The sequence below is a fragment of the Pithys albifrons genome, chromosome 7, assembly GCF_047495875.1.
Source record: "Pithys albifrons albifrons isolate INPA30051 chromosome 7, PitAlb_v1, whole genome shotgun sequence".
Lineage (NCBI taxonomy): Eukaryota > Metazoa > Chordata > Aves > Passeriformes > Thamnophilidae > Pithys > Pithys albifrons.
This window is the reverse complement of record NC_092464.1, coordinates 10,529,404-10,547,339: the sequence shown is the minus strand read 5'-3', so window position 1 is coordinate 10,547,339 and position 17,936 is coordinate 10,529,404. Positions and strand designations below refer to the sequence as shown.

At 39.6% G+C, this 17,936-nt stretch overlaps 1 protein-coding gene across 2 annotated transcripts in view; it reads left to right on the top strand.

Moving 5' to 3' along the window:
- ESYT2 (extended synaptotagmin 2) overlaps nt 1-8,059 on the top strand; it is a 79,590-nt gene extending 71,531 nt beyond the window's left edge. For both annotated transcript variants that reach the window (XM_071561423.1, XM_071561424.1), the window contains 5 exons: nt 1,574-1,672; nt 2,263-2,394; nt 3,740-3,845; nt 4,750-4,799; nt 4,914-8,059. In XM_071561423.1, the coding sequence (XP_071417524.1) occupies nt 1,574-1,672; nt 2,263-2,394; nt 3,740-3,845; nt 4,750-4,799; nt 4,914-4,959 (433 nt within the window). In that variant the 3' untranslated portion in view covers nt 4,960-8,059. The remainder of the gene's footprint in view (nt 1-1,573; nt 1,673-2,262; nt 2,395-3,739; nt 3,846-4,749; nt 4,800-4,913) is intronic.
- Nucleotides 8,060-17,936: the final 9,877 nt, after the last annotated feature.

The following is a 17,936-nucleotide window of genomic DNA, read 5'->3' as shown; positions in this document are numbered from 1 at the left end:
TCCCTATGCATGTACCTCTCTGTGAATCTAGGTAGGAAGATTTTATTTGTAAGGGATTGAACTGATTCATCCTTTTCTCAGCATTCACAGAATCAATACAATAATACAGGTTGGATGGAACCTCTGGAGGTCAGTCAGCCGTTTGCTCAAAGCATATCTCTCTTCAAAGTCAGATCAGGTCTCCTGGGCTTTGTCCAAACAAGCTTTTAATATCTCCAAGGATGGAGATTCTGTAAACCTTCTCAGCAACTCTGGTGCTTAACCACTCCACTGTGAAGATGTTTTTCCTTATTTCTATTCAAATTTGTCTTGCTGCAAGTCAACTGTGACCTTTTGTTATTTTCCTGTGTACAGCCATGAGGAGTCTGATTCGCTCTTCTCTAGAATGTCTCTTTTTTAAGTACTGAAAGGCTGCCATTGAGTCTGCTGTTGGCTGTCTGTTCCAATCCACCTGCTTGTGTGCTCCAGACCCCCATTTATCTTTATGGCCCTCTGCTGACTTGTCTTCTCTTTGTCAATCTCTCTTCTGGCCCACAAATGGGTTAGACTTTGTAATTATGATAAATATTGAATACAAAAATGTCATAATTTCTCATTTGATAAGAGTGGTAAAGCTCCAGATAAGGAGGTCATTTATTGCAGGCCACAAGTTTTTAGGTGCTCTGATTATTTTTTTTAATAAGAAAATACTGAAATTAAATGCTTCATTCTAGTTTTTAAAGTGAATGACTTGGGAATTTTAATGGAGCAATCACTCTGTAGTAGGTACTCACAAGAGGTACACCTCTCCTTCAGGTGGATGGAAAATGCCAAGTATGCCATATACTGTCCTGTGCAATATGGAAAATATTCTGTCAGTTTACACAAACTAAAATGAGCATTTCATGGAGATGAGGGAACTCTGCAATTATTGGCCATTCTATAAAACACAAATTCTTAAATCTGGTGCTTGCTTTTTATTTAAGCATGACCTGTATTTGCAGGTGTAAATTGACTCTATTCTGATTTTCATTGTGATGTGAGCTATAGAAAAGTGAAGCAGTTGTGTTTATACTGTGATCTGAGCTTTAAGACAATAAGTGCATTTAAGTATCACTTGTCCTAATCCCAAGAATATCTACACTGTTATGATAGAGAATTGAGAGAAGAATGAGCTGATTTTCTAATTGACTCCTGGACATAGATAAGAGTGGCCCATCACTGATATTTCATTGCAGTTTGCACCACTATTCTCTCCCAATTCCTAGACACTGCTTTAATGTTTGTCTCAGGCTAAGCAAGGTCTTCACTGATGATGTTTTCAAAGCACTGAGGGGCAGCTGACCTCTAAACTGACAAGAATCCCTGGCTTATTTTGGAGGGCAGAGTTGTTGGACAAGGAACCTAAGTATAAGAAACTTATGAGGATATGCTCACATGCTTATGTGTGCTCTCATCTTTCACACTGGTTTAGAGAAAAATTGAATGGATAATACATGATTTCTGGGAACACTACTCAGCATATATTGCAGTTGGGTCTTACTTTTAATATGCATTTTAAAAACTAAGCATAATGTTCTGTTTTTTCCTGCAGTGGAACAACACTAGGTCAGTCTCCCCTAGGACAGATTCAGCTAACAATTCGTCATAGTTCACAAAGAAACAAACTGATTGTGGTAGTGCATTCCTGCAGGTGAGCACAAAATACTCAATTTCATTTCTGGGCATATTTCTATGTAAACTGCCATAGCTTGACCTGCTTTTAAATTAGTGTCTGGTTGATCTTGGTTATTTTTAAGGTAACATATCTGTAAACAGAAAAACATACAGAGCTCTGCGTAGAATCACTAAAAACTTTGTTGATGATTTTGATGTGATTTTGTCTTTGTCTATTATGTCTCAGATTTTAAAGGAAACTGACGTCAATTTTTATCAGCAGTGTGTGAAAGTTGTCTCTAAGAGACTGAATTTTGCACAGAATGATAAAAACACATGATTTTGAAGAAGCATATCTAAACTCTGAATTGGAAATTAGCAAACACTGTGTTCCCAGCTCTGCTGTCTGCTGACCATTCCTCTGACCTTGTACAAGTCACTGCTCAGCATTTTTTTGAGTCTTTGTTTCCCACTGCTGTTGCATGTGTGCTGTATCCTGCATGTGATGTGCAGGACGTTCCAGAACTGCTTCATGTACTAAATTAAGTGATAGTAGTGTAGACACTTACATTCAGCAATGTCCTGCTGATTTTCTAAGTGCTGTTCCTTGTGTTTCACTGACCCCAGAAACCTAATTGCGTTCTCAGAGGAAGGATCTGACCCATACGTGCGAATGTATTTGCTGCCCGATAAGAGACGGTCAGGAAGAAGAAAAACACACGTATCAAAGAAGACATTAAACCCCGTGTTTGATCAAATGTATGTTCTCAGCTATGTGTATTAGTCTTACATCATGCAATTACAAAGCTAGCACATCAAGGTTTCTGAGTGGATGAGCTGTTGGAGTTCCTAGCTGTCACCATCAGACTTGATCATACCTTTCTCTTCTGCTATAATAGTTCTTCCTATATTCCTGTCCTGTTATCACTACAACCCTTCTTGCTGTTAACAGCCACTTCTCTCTTTGCTGCCTTGTCCTGAAGCAGTTACACCCCCCTTGTGCTGGGAGCAAAGCAGCAGCGTGCACTCTGCTGGCAGGTGGACAGAACATGGGGGCCTTCACCTGGGCAGTGCTGTTGGTGACCCTTCCTGTCAGGAAGCACGTTTGGCTGATTGCCTGGCTGGTGCTGCCTGCTCAGGGGGACTGCCCAGCCAGTGTCTCCTCATGGTCAGATTGCTCAGTCAGTCTACTTGGTGGCACTTCTCAGCATCCAGGGAGTCAGGAAATTTCCTCACAGATTACATATTGGCCCATATGTTGGAAGTTTTTCACAAGCTTATGCAACATTACACTGCAGAAAAAGACTTATCCTTGCACTCTGCTTTTTGAAGGTAATTTCCCTCACACATCTGCCCCTTATTCTCCCACCCATCACTTTTCAATAAAGACCTTTCTCTACAGTCAGAAGGTTAACTCAGAAAAAGCAACACTTCAGTCCCATCTGTCCAAGGGAGATCTGTAAGTCATTATTTAGAGGCTCTGGTAGGTTTTCCTGGTAGTGCAGGATGCTATCACATGTTTATTCCAGGTAACAGGTCTATTTTACTGTGCCTCTCCAAGCAGTAAAGCTGTTTAAGAACTGTGGTGACAAATAGATGTAGATTGTGGCATAACCTTGTCCTCACTTTCTCTAAGTTTCAGCTCTAACAAACAAAATGGGTACTTCCCTAAAAGTTGATAGTTTCTGTAGTGTGCCAGGAAGAAAAGGAGCTCTGGTTATCAAGTATCACGGATCAGTAAGACTGACACTTTTGAAGAATACTGATGCTGACCTGTCAGAGTACTAGGATTCCACATTCTCTTCTCTCTAGAGCCAGTGCTTGACTTTTCCCTTGTTTTGTTTTGTGTATTTGTTTTGTTTAACCAGTACCTTCTTAAGACCAAAGGTAACAGAAGTCTAAAACATTTGATGTTAACATTGATCATAGTATAGAAGCAAAATTTTAGGCAGGACATTGGGATTTTTTTTTGTTTGTCTCAGACTTCATTTTTTTATTTGGGGAGGGCGATGGTTTGGTTTTGATTGAATTGCTGTTTAGCTGTCAGAACTGACCTTGCACCTCAGGTACAGAATTCCCTCTAAAGCATCACTTGGCCTTTTAGGTTTGATTTCAGTGTTTCCCTGCCTGAAGTACAGAGAAGAACACTGGATGTAGCAGTGAAGAACAGCGGTGGATTCTTGTCCAAAGATAAAGGGCTGCTTGGCAAAGTAAGTTGAAAATAAACAAATTCTGTTAATACAGCATGTTATTATATAGAACTAAAATCCTCTTGAGATATGAGCTTGTTAGTGTTGATTGAAATCAGGTATGAGATTTTCAATTGTTATAGATGCCTTAGATGTCAGGCTTCAGAAGGGAAGGAACAGACTGCAGAGCAGACATAAAATGAGGCAGTAATCTCTTCTAGAGAGTGGTAAGTTCACAGTAACAAAGGAAATCTGCTCGTCTGACTTAATAATTACACCATCAGAGAAAAGACATAACCAGGAGAAACCAAGTGATTCCTCAGAAAATGTTCAGACAAAACTGGAAAGGCAAGCAAGAGTACTTAGAGAAACACACAAGAAATTAAAATTCCAGTTTCTACAATCCATGAGAAAGAACTGCTACTGGAGGCATTCTCAGTACCAACATCAGCTGTTGTGTTTATAACTGCAGTGCTCTGTAGGCCACATTATATCCACCCTACAGATGTGATTTGGAGCATGAAAAAGGAATAGTAAATTCCTATTCCCTTGCAAATTGCCATGTTTGAGCTCTGAAGAGGACGAGAGATGCAGAGTCATGGTCAGTTCTTGGTGACCACTCCTCGATTTTCCAGTTTCCCAGGAAGGCTGTTAGTGTGGACACCTCTGCTGATTGCCGTGCTATGGGGTGCTCTGAGACTGGGCCTCTGAAGGGGGTGGATTGTAAGGTCAAAAACAGCAACTTGAAACTTTATTCCAAGCTGGGCAGAGAGCAGAGAGCTGTGATGACAAGGATAAATAAAATACATTGTTTACTAACGGTGTGACTTACACTGGAGTTTACAGGATGGTCAGATTTGATCTTTAAAAGACATAGAATAAAAGGCATACACAATGCATTGATTGGTAATTTAACTTTCCACAGTTACTAATACCTCTGGCATCTGAAGAACTTGCTAAGGGCTGGACCCAGTGGTAAGTATAATATTTCCTTTATTAATAAAAATACTACATACTAGTAACTGCTGTGTTAATAATACATGCTTAATGTAAAAAAAAATAAAATGCCCTGTTTTTTCTCATTTTCAGGTATGATTTAACAGAAGATGGTACAAGGCCACATGGTGCAAGTTAGGCCCATGGACACGGGAATTTCTCATGCAGAATTTTGCCAACCTTTCTATATTTTTAACGCATTGTTTTCAGAGAAGTTCCAATATTATTTTTATAGCTTTACTGATTTAGTTCTTAGACACATCCCCAATAATTTTATAACACTTGGTCATTTTATGTAGACATAGCCTTTCTCATTGTTAAACTTTGTATTTTATTTTGCTAAACAGTTCTGTGTGTTATTGTAATGTGCAATAGTACAGTAAAGTAACTTTTTATGTTTAAATTGATCTTTATGATGGGTGTACTTATTAGAAAGTGAAAAGAACATGTTCTGCTGTTCTCCTGCCTTGTTTTATATCTCACCAAGGTATATTGTACCATGTAAATATACTATTTTTTTATAATTCTTTCATGCTGGTTTGAATTCAGAAGAAAATCAGATAAAGGATATAGTTATTTTCTTCTAAATGCATGTTAATTTCTTCAGATGAATCTCTTTTGTCTTTGCAGCACAATGGTCTTAATCATTTTGTGATACTCTGCAAAAACAAACTGCAGAAAAACGTTTTTACTTTATTGTGTTTCTGGCCTAGTGTGGCTGGCTTAAAGTGTACAAAACAAAAACATTTTAATATTTATATATAAATGTATTATTGGAAAGTCATGCTATAGAATATTATAAATAAAAATGATAGTTCTATAAATATTGTATAAATAGAGGATGAGGTCCACGAGTCAGTTTCCAAATCTGAGTTTTCTTTTAATGGAGTAACCATAACAAACAGTACAGTTTTATTATACAGGTTCACTTGGATTTTGTTATTTATTCCTGTACTCTCTAGTACTAGACATGTGACCTTTTGAAGGTATGAGGACATGGACTTTTCTGTATTGTAAAGAAAATCTCTAACCACTTTGAACTATCCTTACCACCATGTTTCACTGATTTATAAGGCAGACAAATCAGCTGCAATGGAAGTTCATATAAGTAAGTAGGCATATGTACAAGACATATGTTACTTTTATTATACAGTGCTATGCTAAAATAGTATGTTATGTGATACCTTCTGTAATACTCAAAGGAACACCAGTAGGCAAGAACCTGGGAAACTGAGATGGAACTGCCTTTTCCAGTTGCTTCTTCATTGCTACTCAGTGTGTTTGGTGCATGAACAAAATGCACTTGCAGGGTCCACAGAGGTTTCCTGAGAGATCCTGGCACTGTCTGAAGCACTGCCAGGGGCTGGGCAGAACAGGCACACCATTGGCACAGACTGATCCAGGCAGGCAGTCGAGAGCTGAAAGGGGAGTATCAGACCAAACAGCTGAGCTCATAACTCTAGTTTTATGATTTATGGGGAATTTTTTTTTATTATTCAGAACTGATTTTTCTTTTTTTGGCAAGTTTTCTCGACTGTTAGAAAAATGTGCATTAAGAATCCAAGAGAACATTTTGGCTCATCCTTGGATAAGTATGCAATTAGACAAAGTATATTATTTAGCTAAGACTCTAGAATGATCTCTCAGCCAAGAAAGAATTTTAAAGCAGAATGATAAACTCCTGAAATTAGCTTTATTGTAAGACTACTGACAGAACCTTAACTCTAGATGTAGAATATGCCTACATTACTAGATGTACCAAAGTGCCTACCATAGATGTAGCTTTTTGTTTTTTCCAAGTCTAAGAATTTCAGTATGTCTGCATTCAGTTTAACATGAACATTTCTCATGGATGTGTGTGACACACACCCATACACCTCTATACAGTGACAGCCTTCTCATTGCCATGTTTTATACAAGACGGTTTTATCAAACAATCTTACATTGTAAATTGTACTGTTAGTGCTGTTACTGGACTGGGCAATAGGGATTCTTTGTAAGAAAACATTTCCACTCGAAGGCTTCACTCTATATTGGAATCTATGAGTATATATATATTCACTCACCTATTCATATAAAATATAATATATTATTAAATACATATTTTCTTTGCTAATTCTCAATTAAAGAATGGAAAGATGGAGAATTGTTGTTAATACCATGAAAGTGCAGAAACTGAAAGCTGATCTAAATAAAAGAGGTCTCAGAACAGCAGCTCAGATAATTCTTTTTGCCTTGCTTCAGTCTGAGGGGGAAGGACTTTTGCTTTACATCTTGGCCAGAGACCCACAGAGTTCAATCCATAGCCAACAACAAGGTCGTTAAACTGATTTGGTCTTTGACGTCTTAAGTACGGGGACAGAAAACTCTGCACTTGGACAAAAAGTGGACATTCTGTCTTTAAAAGTTTCAAGGTGGAAAATAATGCCATATTTGGGTAAATGTGAGACAATAGCACAAAATGAGTAACTGAATACAGTACCTAGGACAGGTGTCCCAGATAGCTCACTATCTAAAATTAGGGATAGGCTCTTAGAGAACCCATTTGCCATTCAGGAAGCTGAAATTAAGAGATTGAATAGTGATTACAGTTCAGCAGCAGTAATTTCCCATTGTTTGTAATCAGTCCTGGCTGTCAGACTCTTCAGAAATGTTCTCCTGAGTGAATTTGGATCAGCCTGTGACTGCCTAGATGAGATTAATTAATTTGATAGTGGATGCAACTTCTGTATTACCAAATTCCGATTGTTCTGTTTATGTGGAAGCAGGAAGGACAATTTTGCCTCTGGGCAAAAATTGCACCTCATTATCAAGTCATCTATTTAATATCAACTGATAGCTTTTCACATAGTTCTTGTTTATCCTGTGCCTTAAAATATGAACATATGAAGATGTTTAAGAAATGGTTAAAAATAAGCTTTGTTACCTGTATGTACCAACACATGTTCTCTACTATTGAAACTGTTTTTAGAATTACTCTGTTTCACTGACAGCAAAACCAGCTTTCTGAGCTACAGCAGTGGTGTGACCTGGACTCAAATCAGCATGCATATCAACTTGGAGTTGGACTAAATGAGTTTTCATTTTCTGTCTTGAATCCTTTATCAAAGCTGCAGCAAATGGTGAGAGTTGAAATGAGAACAAAGGGTAATCAATCAATTTTGTACAGATTGCCTTTTTTGCTCATGTAATTCTACATTATGATGCATGTATTTATTCAATAAATGGTTCTTCTGGTAGTCGGTGTGTTGCTTCCCACTACACACCCCCCCCCCCCCACCCCACCACCCCCAGCCCCCCCCCCCTCCCCCCCCACACACACACTCCCTTTTCCTCTCTTTTGCACATGCCTGTCCTTAGTGGTAATAGGATGAGGTGAATTTTTAAAATTCTCTGTATGCTGACTCCTCTAACCCGGGGAGCCTTCCTGTAAGGTCTGTAGGCAGATTTTTGGGTCTTACATGAGAGAAAACAGTCAGAAGTGCAGAATACTTCATGGGGAATTCTGTTCTTGTTCCGGAACAGAGTCACACACACAAATTAGTAGGTCCTTTGTTCAACTTCAGAGTCTTATTTTTTTCTCCTAAATGGATTAGACAAAGTGTCATGATTCTAGCACTAATTAATTGTCATTAATTATGTTTTCAAAAGGACCAAGAACTGTGTGTAAGTGCCTTAGGTTTAGAATCAGCAGATTTCTACCTGTGGCATTCTTTACCTGCTTGGAAAGGCAGATATTGATGGAAAATGTAATGATGTACTGCATAAATAAGACAAGGGGTATTGGAGCCTCTACTGCAGAAACACTGCCACAGAAATTATGCTGTTTGCTTTCAACATTAATTTATAATTCATTATGATACTATAATTAATTATGATAGCTCTTCCCTTAAACAGGTACAACTTCTCTGAATTCCTAATAGTTTGCATCAACCATAAATAAAAGCTGCAGAAATTTCTCACCCAGTCACTACTGCATTTAGAAGGGACCCCACTGGAAAGTCTTTATTGATACCACCTACAAAATTAGGTTCAGTTTTGGTTGGTTCAGGTTTTTTCCGAGGGAGACAAGTCCTTTTTTTCATCAGAATAAAGGGCTGCTGCTAATTGGTGGGAGGGGAGCTAAAGGCAGGTCAAAGCGTGCCCATCTCCATAACTCCCTCATGGCCAGGTGATTCTGGGTGGCACCCCCCTGGCAGTGCCAGTACTGATCAGGTGTCAGCATTTTCCTGACTTGGGTCAAAAGCAAACCTTTGATTCTGTCCTGCAAGACAGGTGGTACTTGGACAGCACTGCCTGTGCATTGACAAGATCTTTCTTAGGGAGCAGAAATGACTGTGCAAAACACTCTTCCAGATGGCTTTGATACTAATTTGATTAGTGCACACAAGCCTAGGCTTTTTATTACTATTTTCTGTACTCTTTAGATTGGTTTGGGCTTTTAGTTGGTCCAGTCCCTCTCTGGCAGCAGTGTTTGCCAATTCAGTTACCAGTGTGGCTGGGTTTGGTATCTTCTCAGCTGAGCTGAATACAAAATTAGGTTTCCTATGAAGTATCTATTCTAATCAATTATTTATATTCTCCCCCAAACAAACTCTGAATGTTGGATGGTACCTTTGACATTTGGTAGAAAGAACCAAGGCCCAGACCTATTTGTGGCTGTAGAAGGGCTCAGGCTCTTTGATCCCAAATGATGGTTTCAACTACCTTAAAATTAACTGTTGTAAACTCTCCTACTGATTTCTAAGGCAGGCAGGCTCTCAACAATATTCTCAGCCACCTTCTGGAATAGGTTTTATGAAAAATGCAAAATTCACTTTTATTTCTTTCAGTGTTATGCAGTGAATTTAGCTGCCAGAGCAGATGTAGCTCTGGGAGTAAAGCTCTCTAATCTATATCCATGTGATAGAGGTGATGCTCTCTGTTCCCCCCGTCTGCAGGGAATATTCCTTGCCAGTCATCTACACTGGAATCCCATTGGAGCAGGCTCCTGATCTCTGCTTCCTCAGACACCACCACAGTGAGGACAACCTGCCTTCCACTTCTGTTAATCTTGGAGTCCTCAGTAGTTTTAAACATTGTGGTGAAGAAATTAAGGCCTAATGGTGATCATTCTTCCCTTTAAGATCCATATGGAAACAGGTCCAAGGACAAACAAAGCCAGGCAAGAGTCCAACCTTCAATTTTATTTATTAATTATCTAAGCAAAGTAGCTCCTTTCTGGAGGAGGTTGCACTAGATGAGCTGCTGAGGCCCCTCCCAGCCTGAATTTGTTCTATGACTCAGGTGTATTTTTTTAAACATTCTGGTAAGCTCAGTAAATGTACTGGAGCTCTGTGCACTCCTACGCCTTTGCAGTTGGTCTTCCTGGGCATTTTGTTTCCTGTCCCAAGGTCTGAGGGATGGGCACGTGGCAACTCTGCCTGGGCAGAAAAAAAGAGGCACACAGCTGGAAGTTGAAAGCTTTAAAGTTAGGATGCTAAAATTTAATAAGAATTAAAAATACATTAATCTATGCATAGAACTTGAGTTGTAGATAATGGTAGCAAAGTGATAATGGTCGTAGGTACTGAATGAAGGCTGTTCATTTTACTGGAGAACTGGGATGAGATTCCTGAAACAAAAAACAGTGCACACACTTAACAGAGGTTGTTTCCAGCATGGAATTTCGAATAAGATTTTGTATTCTTCAGTTAAATTTGCAAGCTAGAGTGTGTTATTCTACAAACTCTGAGACTGACAACTGGAGCTTACCAAGCATTTCACAGTGATTAATAATTTAACAAAGAATATTCTCCCAGACAGTTCCATGGAAACTTTAACATGGGAGAAATAGTTCAGCTGATAGGCTGAAACCCCTGGCATAGTTTGTGTTTGTCAGTGCTGTCTGTGAGTTCAGCTGAAGTTGCCATGTGCAACATTTTCCACCTTGGATTTATGGGAAGCTTTACCTGCTTTTGCATGAGTTGTGAAATGTTCTCTAAACTAAAGGAACTGATAACCACTGGAGGGGGGCTCTGTTGTGACTTTCAGCTGAGAGTCCACCTGGATACACTTGATCAGTTGACAGCAGCATCCAAACAAAGACCTGGCATCACCTATAGAGCCATCATTCATCCAGGTGATGACAATGAAATGAAAGGTGAAAATGGTTTAATGGAAATGGATGTTCATGACTTGGGAATGGTATTGGTAGCAATGCTGGTACTTTGTTTTATTTGGTAAATCATTAATGAATTTTCATGTAAAATAAGTTGGAATTGAAAGATTAAAATACTAAGATGAGCTTTCTGAAAAGAGCTGTCAATCTTAGAGTTTTAGGGAACTTTGTTCTAGGTCATATTTTTTTATTTAATATGCCTTTCCGAGTTCAGACTATTGGAAATGTAAAAATTGCTTGATTTGTAACATTTTTATGAAGAATATTAATTTTCCTTTTCTTGCCTTTCACAATGTGAGTTTAAAGTTTTTGGATGTATAGTCATTACTGCCCAATGTTTTCTTTTTGAAGGCACTATTATATTCCACTAGATGGTAGTGTAGACCTTATTCTCAAAATCCTTTCTTGTTGCCTGTGTACTATTTTCTTTTACATTAAGGAAGTGATTGGGAGTGGAGCCTCAAACCATCCTGGCCTAAAAGCAGAGAACACCACACATGGTCCCCACTGTTCTGCTCCCCCCTTTGCTGTGAGGCCCTGGTGATGCTAAAAGAATTGAGTTTCATAACAGAGAATTCAATTTGCCAAAATGGTTTTGTAAAACTATTTAGTTATGAGGCACAGGGAGATTAAAAACTGGTCCATGATGTGAGGAAACATGAACTTCTGAAAGATTAAGGTTCTAAGTTCAGCAGAAATTCAGCATGCCATTGTCAGCAATTTGCCATAGGTGTTTTGTGCCTTAGGTACCAAATTAGATTGGATTCTAGAACTCCCTGGAGTTGCTGACAGAACTTTATTAACATTAGGTGCAAAAAGCTGAAATTAATCAGAGGCAGACAGAAGTGAAATTACAGTTTAAGACACAGAAAAGGGCCTTGACCAGCACATTTAAAATATCACTCTTCTCTAAGTATTCGCTGTTGATTCAAGCATACAGCTGGAAACTCAGGATATCTAACAATGAAATCTATCCTGGAGCAATACAATAAACACAGGAGAGGAAAGGGGACACATCAAATTCTATTAGAAGAAAATAACTTACAAATCAATTTTCCTTTGTTTAAGGACATGATGAGAAAATATTTGCCAAAACACAAGTCCTGTGGTAATAAAACTCTTTGATGCCCAGAACAGGAATAAATGACAGTTATGTCTGAACTAGTCAATCTGTAACACTCCCAAGTGCCTGACCTCAGATGTCCCCCCAGCCTGACACTGCACTGAGCAAGCACCACACTGTTGTTAGTTTTGCATGAAGGAAGCTGGACATGCAGCCTGTAGGAAAAGCGAGATGGGCTCTGGGTTCTGGTGTGGATCAGGAACACGGGGAACAGCCACGCTGACAAAGCCAACACTGATGTGAGAGACAATGCTGGAATAACCTCCAAGCAGGGTAAAGCAGTTTGTGGTGGGTTTGTGTAAGTGTGTTGTCTGGTTGGAGCAGCAGAGACCTCAGAGGGAAGCCTCTTCCTTCAGATTCAATGCCCCTGGTTTTCTCCAATACAGAGAGAGAGGGGGAGGGAGAGCAAATACAAATGTCCCTGGATGTAAGTGAAAAAATATCTCTTTACCAAGAAGATAACTGATAAAACTGGGTTAAAACTGATTGTACTGATAAAATTGGGTTAAGCTAACCACTGAGGAGAAACTTCCCAAGCCCCCACCCAGGGGATCAAAACGAGAGGGCAGCTGGCCTCTTCCCACCTGGAACAGCTGGCAGGAATGGCTGGGGAGTCTGTGCTGGAGTGCGACTGCAGTGCTGTACAGGCAGCTGGAGTGGGGCTGGGGGCTCCCCAGGCAACTGGAACAACCCACTGGACACCTGCTGGATCCAGCCATGATATTTGGTCATTGCAATTTCAGTGTTTGTTGGTCAAAATTGTGGGTTTAGCTCTGTCAGAGTGGTGGTCACAGTCCAGATCCATCGAGGCAGTGGTAGAAGTCACATGTAGTGAGGAAAGAAGAGCCCCAATGACGAGTGAAGTCTGAGTGTGGTCTTTGTTGGGCTCAGGCCAGGTGGGAATGCCTCTGGTACCTCCCTGGGACAGGGAATTCCTCACTGGATGATTCATACTGGATCCCGGGATATGTTAGGAGTCTTTGACACCTTCTAAGATGTTCCAGCTGCCTGTTACAGCACAGGTGGATCCACGATTGCCAACAGCAGAGAGGAGTATCTTCAGGCCATGTGTGTGAGTTGTCCTGGTGCTTCCCAGGGACGTTCCATGGATGAGTCATTTGTGTAAGGACAAAGAACCAACTCCCAGCAGCCTGAGGTGGCAGCTGTGCACACCCTCAATACCTGGATTGTCTGAGTCACCAGCATTCCAGTCTTTCACACCTTGTCCTAGGATAACAGTGCTGCCACAGTCTAAATTAGTAGGTAGATCTGGGGAAAAGGGAAAGGTGCATACCAAAATTTTTGTGTAACCCAGGACACATGTACCTGAACATATATATGTATGGATGATCCATATAACATGGATGAGCAAATCATGTCCATTCTGATACTTATATTTTCATGTTTCATACTAGACAGATGGAACAGAGATGGTGTCATATGTAGATGATGCACATCTATCACAATGAAACCTCTAAGAGCACTTGTAAAGTTAATAATAACATCTTTTTTGTAGTTTAGAAACAATTCTTCTCTTAAAGACTGAAATAGAATGAAAGCTACAAGGAGACAGGACACTTAAAAGAGCTGTAAATCTGTATCAGAATGTAATATTTGATAGAATTAAATAAATATAGACATGGCATTTGTAGCTGGAGTGTTTTATATCTGAAACAAATTCACTGCCAAACTAGTAAAATAAATTTACTCAGTGATATGTAATATTCTGAAAGATGACGATGACTTTATACCAGAAAATGTTTGCTGCAGTTATCATGAAAATTCTATTCCTTTTATTTACAGTGGGATGGATTCATCTATGCAAATGCTGTTATTGTAATTTTGTGAGCATTTTAGAACATTTCAGAAATCTTTCCATTTTCATGGTACTAATGGTGAGCAGAGGAAAATTACTGTGATTTGTAACACTTGTCTATAAGGAATGAGTGATAACAGTAAGGGCATAATAATACAGCAAATAATCATGGAATTGTTTGGGTTGGAAGGGACCCTAAAGATTATCTTGTTGCAACTGCCCTGCCCTGGGCAGGGACACCTTCCCACTATCCCAGGTTGTTCCAAGTCCCATCCAACCTGGCCCTGAACACTGTCAGGGATGAGGCAGCCACAGCTCCTCTGGGCAACTGTTCCAGTATCTCACCACACTCACAGTCAAGAATTTCTTCCTACTGTTTAATCTAAATCTGCCTTCTTTCAGTTTAAAGCCATTTCCCCCTATCCTGTCACTCCATGCCCTTGTGCAAAGTCCCTCTCCAGCTCTCCTGTCGCCCCTTTTCAGGCTCTGAACACCCCAACTCTCTCAGCCTGTCTCCGTGCCAGGTGTGCTCCAGCCCTGTGATCGACTTCATGTTTTAATAAATATTTTATTGTAAAGCATAGTAACAAAGCAAAAAAAATACAAAACAGAACAAAAACAACACCAAAAAAAGCTGGAGAGTTTTCTCAGGTTCAAGTCGGCTGGGAGTGGGCCCCTGCAGAGCCCCGGCAGTACCGGGAGCTCCCTCGGGGAGGCACCTCAGCACTGTCCAACATCCGCAGGACTCCAGGGAGTGGCTCTCCGGAACAGCTTTTCCATTCCCTCGGCGCATTTTGTTTCCTTATTTTTGTGCGAGTTAACAATGATTTTTTTTTCTTATGTAGTGATTTCTTTTTTCTACTTAATCTCTTAAACTCTAAAATTGATTCGTGTTAATATTAATAATTTAAGGGAAATAAGCCATTTCACGGTCTAATCACACCGACACTGAGCAGTGACAGTTGCCTCTGACTAAAGGATGGCGTGATTGGCAGGATTACCTTGAGGCAAGGGGAGATCTGGGGAAGGGGAATGATGTGAAACTTCATCCCTCTCCCATGCTGTTCGGATTATTTATCAAAGTATGTGAAGATCAAAAAAAAATCCAGGGAAATGCATGCATGTAAATTATTAACAGCCTGCCTCAGAGGATGAGCAGATTTTGTTCATACTGTATTAACTATAAGAAATTTTATTACATATTCAAAGCAAAAGGAGTTACGATTCTAACATGGCAGTAGATAATGTGTACAATAATCTCATCAGAAACTATTATCTAGAAAATAACACTGCAAATATAAAAAAAATACTAAGCATCAAGAAAGCATCTGACATTCAGGGAATTATTTGTTTATTTTTTATTTATCATGTTGACTCCTATAGGTTAAAATGGAATACTTGCTGTAGCCCAAATGACAATATTCTGATGTGAGCCCTTTGTAATCGAGATCTCTCATACAGGCCACCAACAAGAATAAAGGCCAGTTCAGGAAGAGGCAGCACAAAAGCAAATCTTTATTTGCTGTTGCTCAGCAACCATGTGCAAAAGGCCCATTTTTCATTTTTGCCTTAACTTGACTTGACAGGAAAATGATAATAAATATGAGATTATTATCACAGGGTATAGATTATTTTGAACAGATGAACAGATCTGTCAAAGAGAGGCATGTAATTTAGTACTCTTGAAAGGGAGAACATTAGAGAAACTGAAAATAGAGTTGTAGGTTCATTGCCACCTTGCAGTTCATGCACAATTCCTGAAAAAACTACAAAATGCTATTCTGCCACTCTGGTTTCTCTGGTGGTCCTTTAAAATGAATCATTTGGTGTTATTCAGCCTGTTGTTATCTGTGTCAACTTCTGGTTTCAATACTATGAAAAAATCATTCTGTTGTTGCCATGCAACAGAAATTAAAAGCTAAAATATGTTTTAGTTCGTTTGCTAAATGGATATGTGCCTGACTAAACAAACTGTAACCAGGTGACTAATGTAGCATCTAATTAAAGGACCAATCAAGGTATTAATGAAATATTCAGTCTATGCAAGTCATGATAAATAAATCCATCAGTTTAGATCAAAAATGGCAAAGACTTTTAATATATGCAAAAAAATTTAATATAGGCAGATATTACCACAATGTATAAATGCCATTTTTTATACTTTTTTATTTGCTGTTACTGTTCTCCAGGTGTGCTGATTGCTTGTTTAAAACCCAGTTACTTCAGAAGTTTCACATGGACTCAGCTGATGATTCAGGAATTGAAAGAGTTTTTGTTTTCACTAACTTTAGTCCTGTTGTTTCTTAAGCAACACAGAAGAGCATTATTTATACAGGATAAACCTATAATAAATATTTTCCTCCTATAGTCTTCAAACTGTATAAAAACTAAGTAAATAGTTTACTCAAGAATTTAAAAAAGTAAATCTGGAAAAGTCTCTAAGTCAAATATAGGTGGCAGAAAATGTGACAACTCTTAATTTTCAATATAAACCAATACTGTGAAAGGTAGGATGATTATACAAGATTCTATGTTAAAAATTAAAGTATTAATGTAGGATGTAAATACTATAAAAAGGAGTGAATTTTCCCATATACTGTGAAATAAAATCTGAATTACATCATACTTTTCTCAATTAAAATCCTGAAAAGTCCAACCAGCTGTGAGAACTTGTATGGAAATTACAGGAGGTTTTGTTTGTTGGCACAGTGAGGCAGCACATGCTGTTCTGTTTCCACAGAATGAAGGTAAATGACTTCAGCCACGCACCCCTCTCTTCTGAACAGCCAACACTGAGAAATATTATGCTGCTGCAAATGCAAAATGGAAAGATAAAAATTAAGTCCTTAACAGGACACACTGACTGGTTTTGGTTTGCACAAGAGCTCAAACAAATGGAATGGGGAATACTGGACAATTCAAGCATCTGAGTCCAAACACTGCAAATCAAGAAGAAACAGAGAGCATCATCTGTTGATATATTAAAAAAACAAATCCTTTGTTGTCAATATAATCTGGCCTATGTAGTCTCTGATAAATTCTGGTGAGCGTTTAACTCTTGATCACTTTGGTTGAAGTGCCAAATACTCTTACTATGCACCAGGACTATAAAGGCGTAGCTGTTTGCAGTAACAATAAAATCATCATTGGCAAAAAAAGCCCCCAGTGTGATCAAGTGGGTGATGTTTTCATTGTAAGAGCAGCATGTCCAGGTTACCAGAGCTCCATGGAAGAACGAATACTGTGTAAGTCTGGACATGAATTTAACTGAGTGACTCTTACCCTGGTCTGAAGGCACTGAGACTTCTGACTTACCCACAGAAAGGTGAGTGGTGACTCACTATAGAATCATAGAATTGATTGGGTTGGAAAAGACCTCTGAGATCATCAAGTCCAACCCTTTGTCCAGCTCCAGTCACTTTACCAGATCATGGCACTCAATGCCACATCCAATCTCAGTTTAAAAACCTCCAGGGATGGTGAATCCACCACCTCTCTGGGCAGGCCCTTCCAATGCCTGACCACTCTCTCTGTAAAGAATTTTTTTCTGATCTCCAACTTCAATTTCCCCTGGCAGAGCTTGAGCCCCTTTGTCCTATTGCTGAGTGCCTGGGAAAGAGATCAACCCCCACCTGGCCAGAACTTCTCTTCAGGTAGTTCTAGACAGTGCTGAGGTCACCTCTGAGCCTCCTCTTCTCCAGGCTAAACACCCCCAGCTCCCTCAGCCTCTCCCCACAGCACTTGTGCTCCTGTCCCTTCATCAGCCTTGTTGCTCTTCTCTGGACCTGCTCCAGCACCTCAGTATCCTTTCTGAACTGAGAGGCCCAGAACTGAACACGACAGACCGAGAGGACACAGACTGAAGCTGTGCCCGGGGAGGTTTAGGTTGGAATCAGGAGAAATTTATTCACAGAAAGGGTGGTTAGACCTTGGAATGAGCTAACCCGTCACTGTCCCTGGAGGTGTTTAACGCAAGCCTAGACGCGGCACTCAGCGCTGTGGCCCAGCTGACGTAAT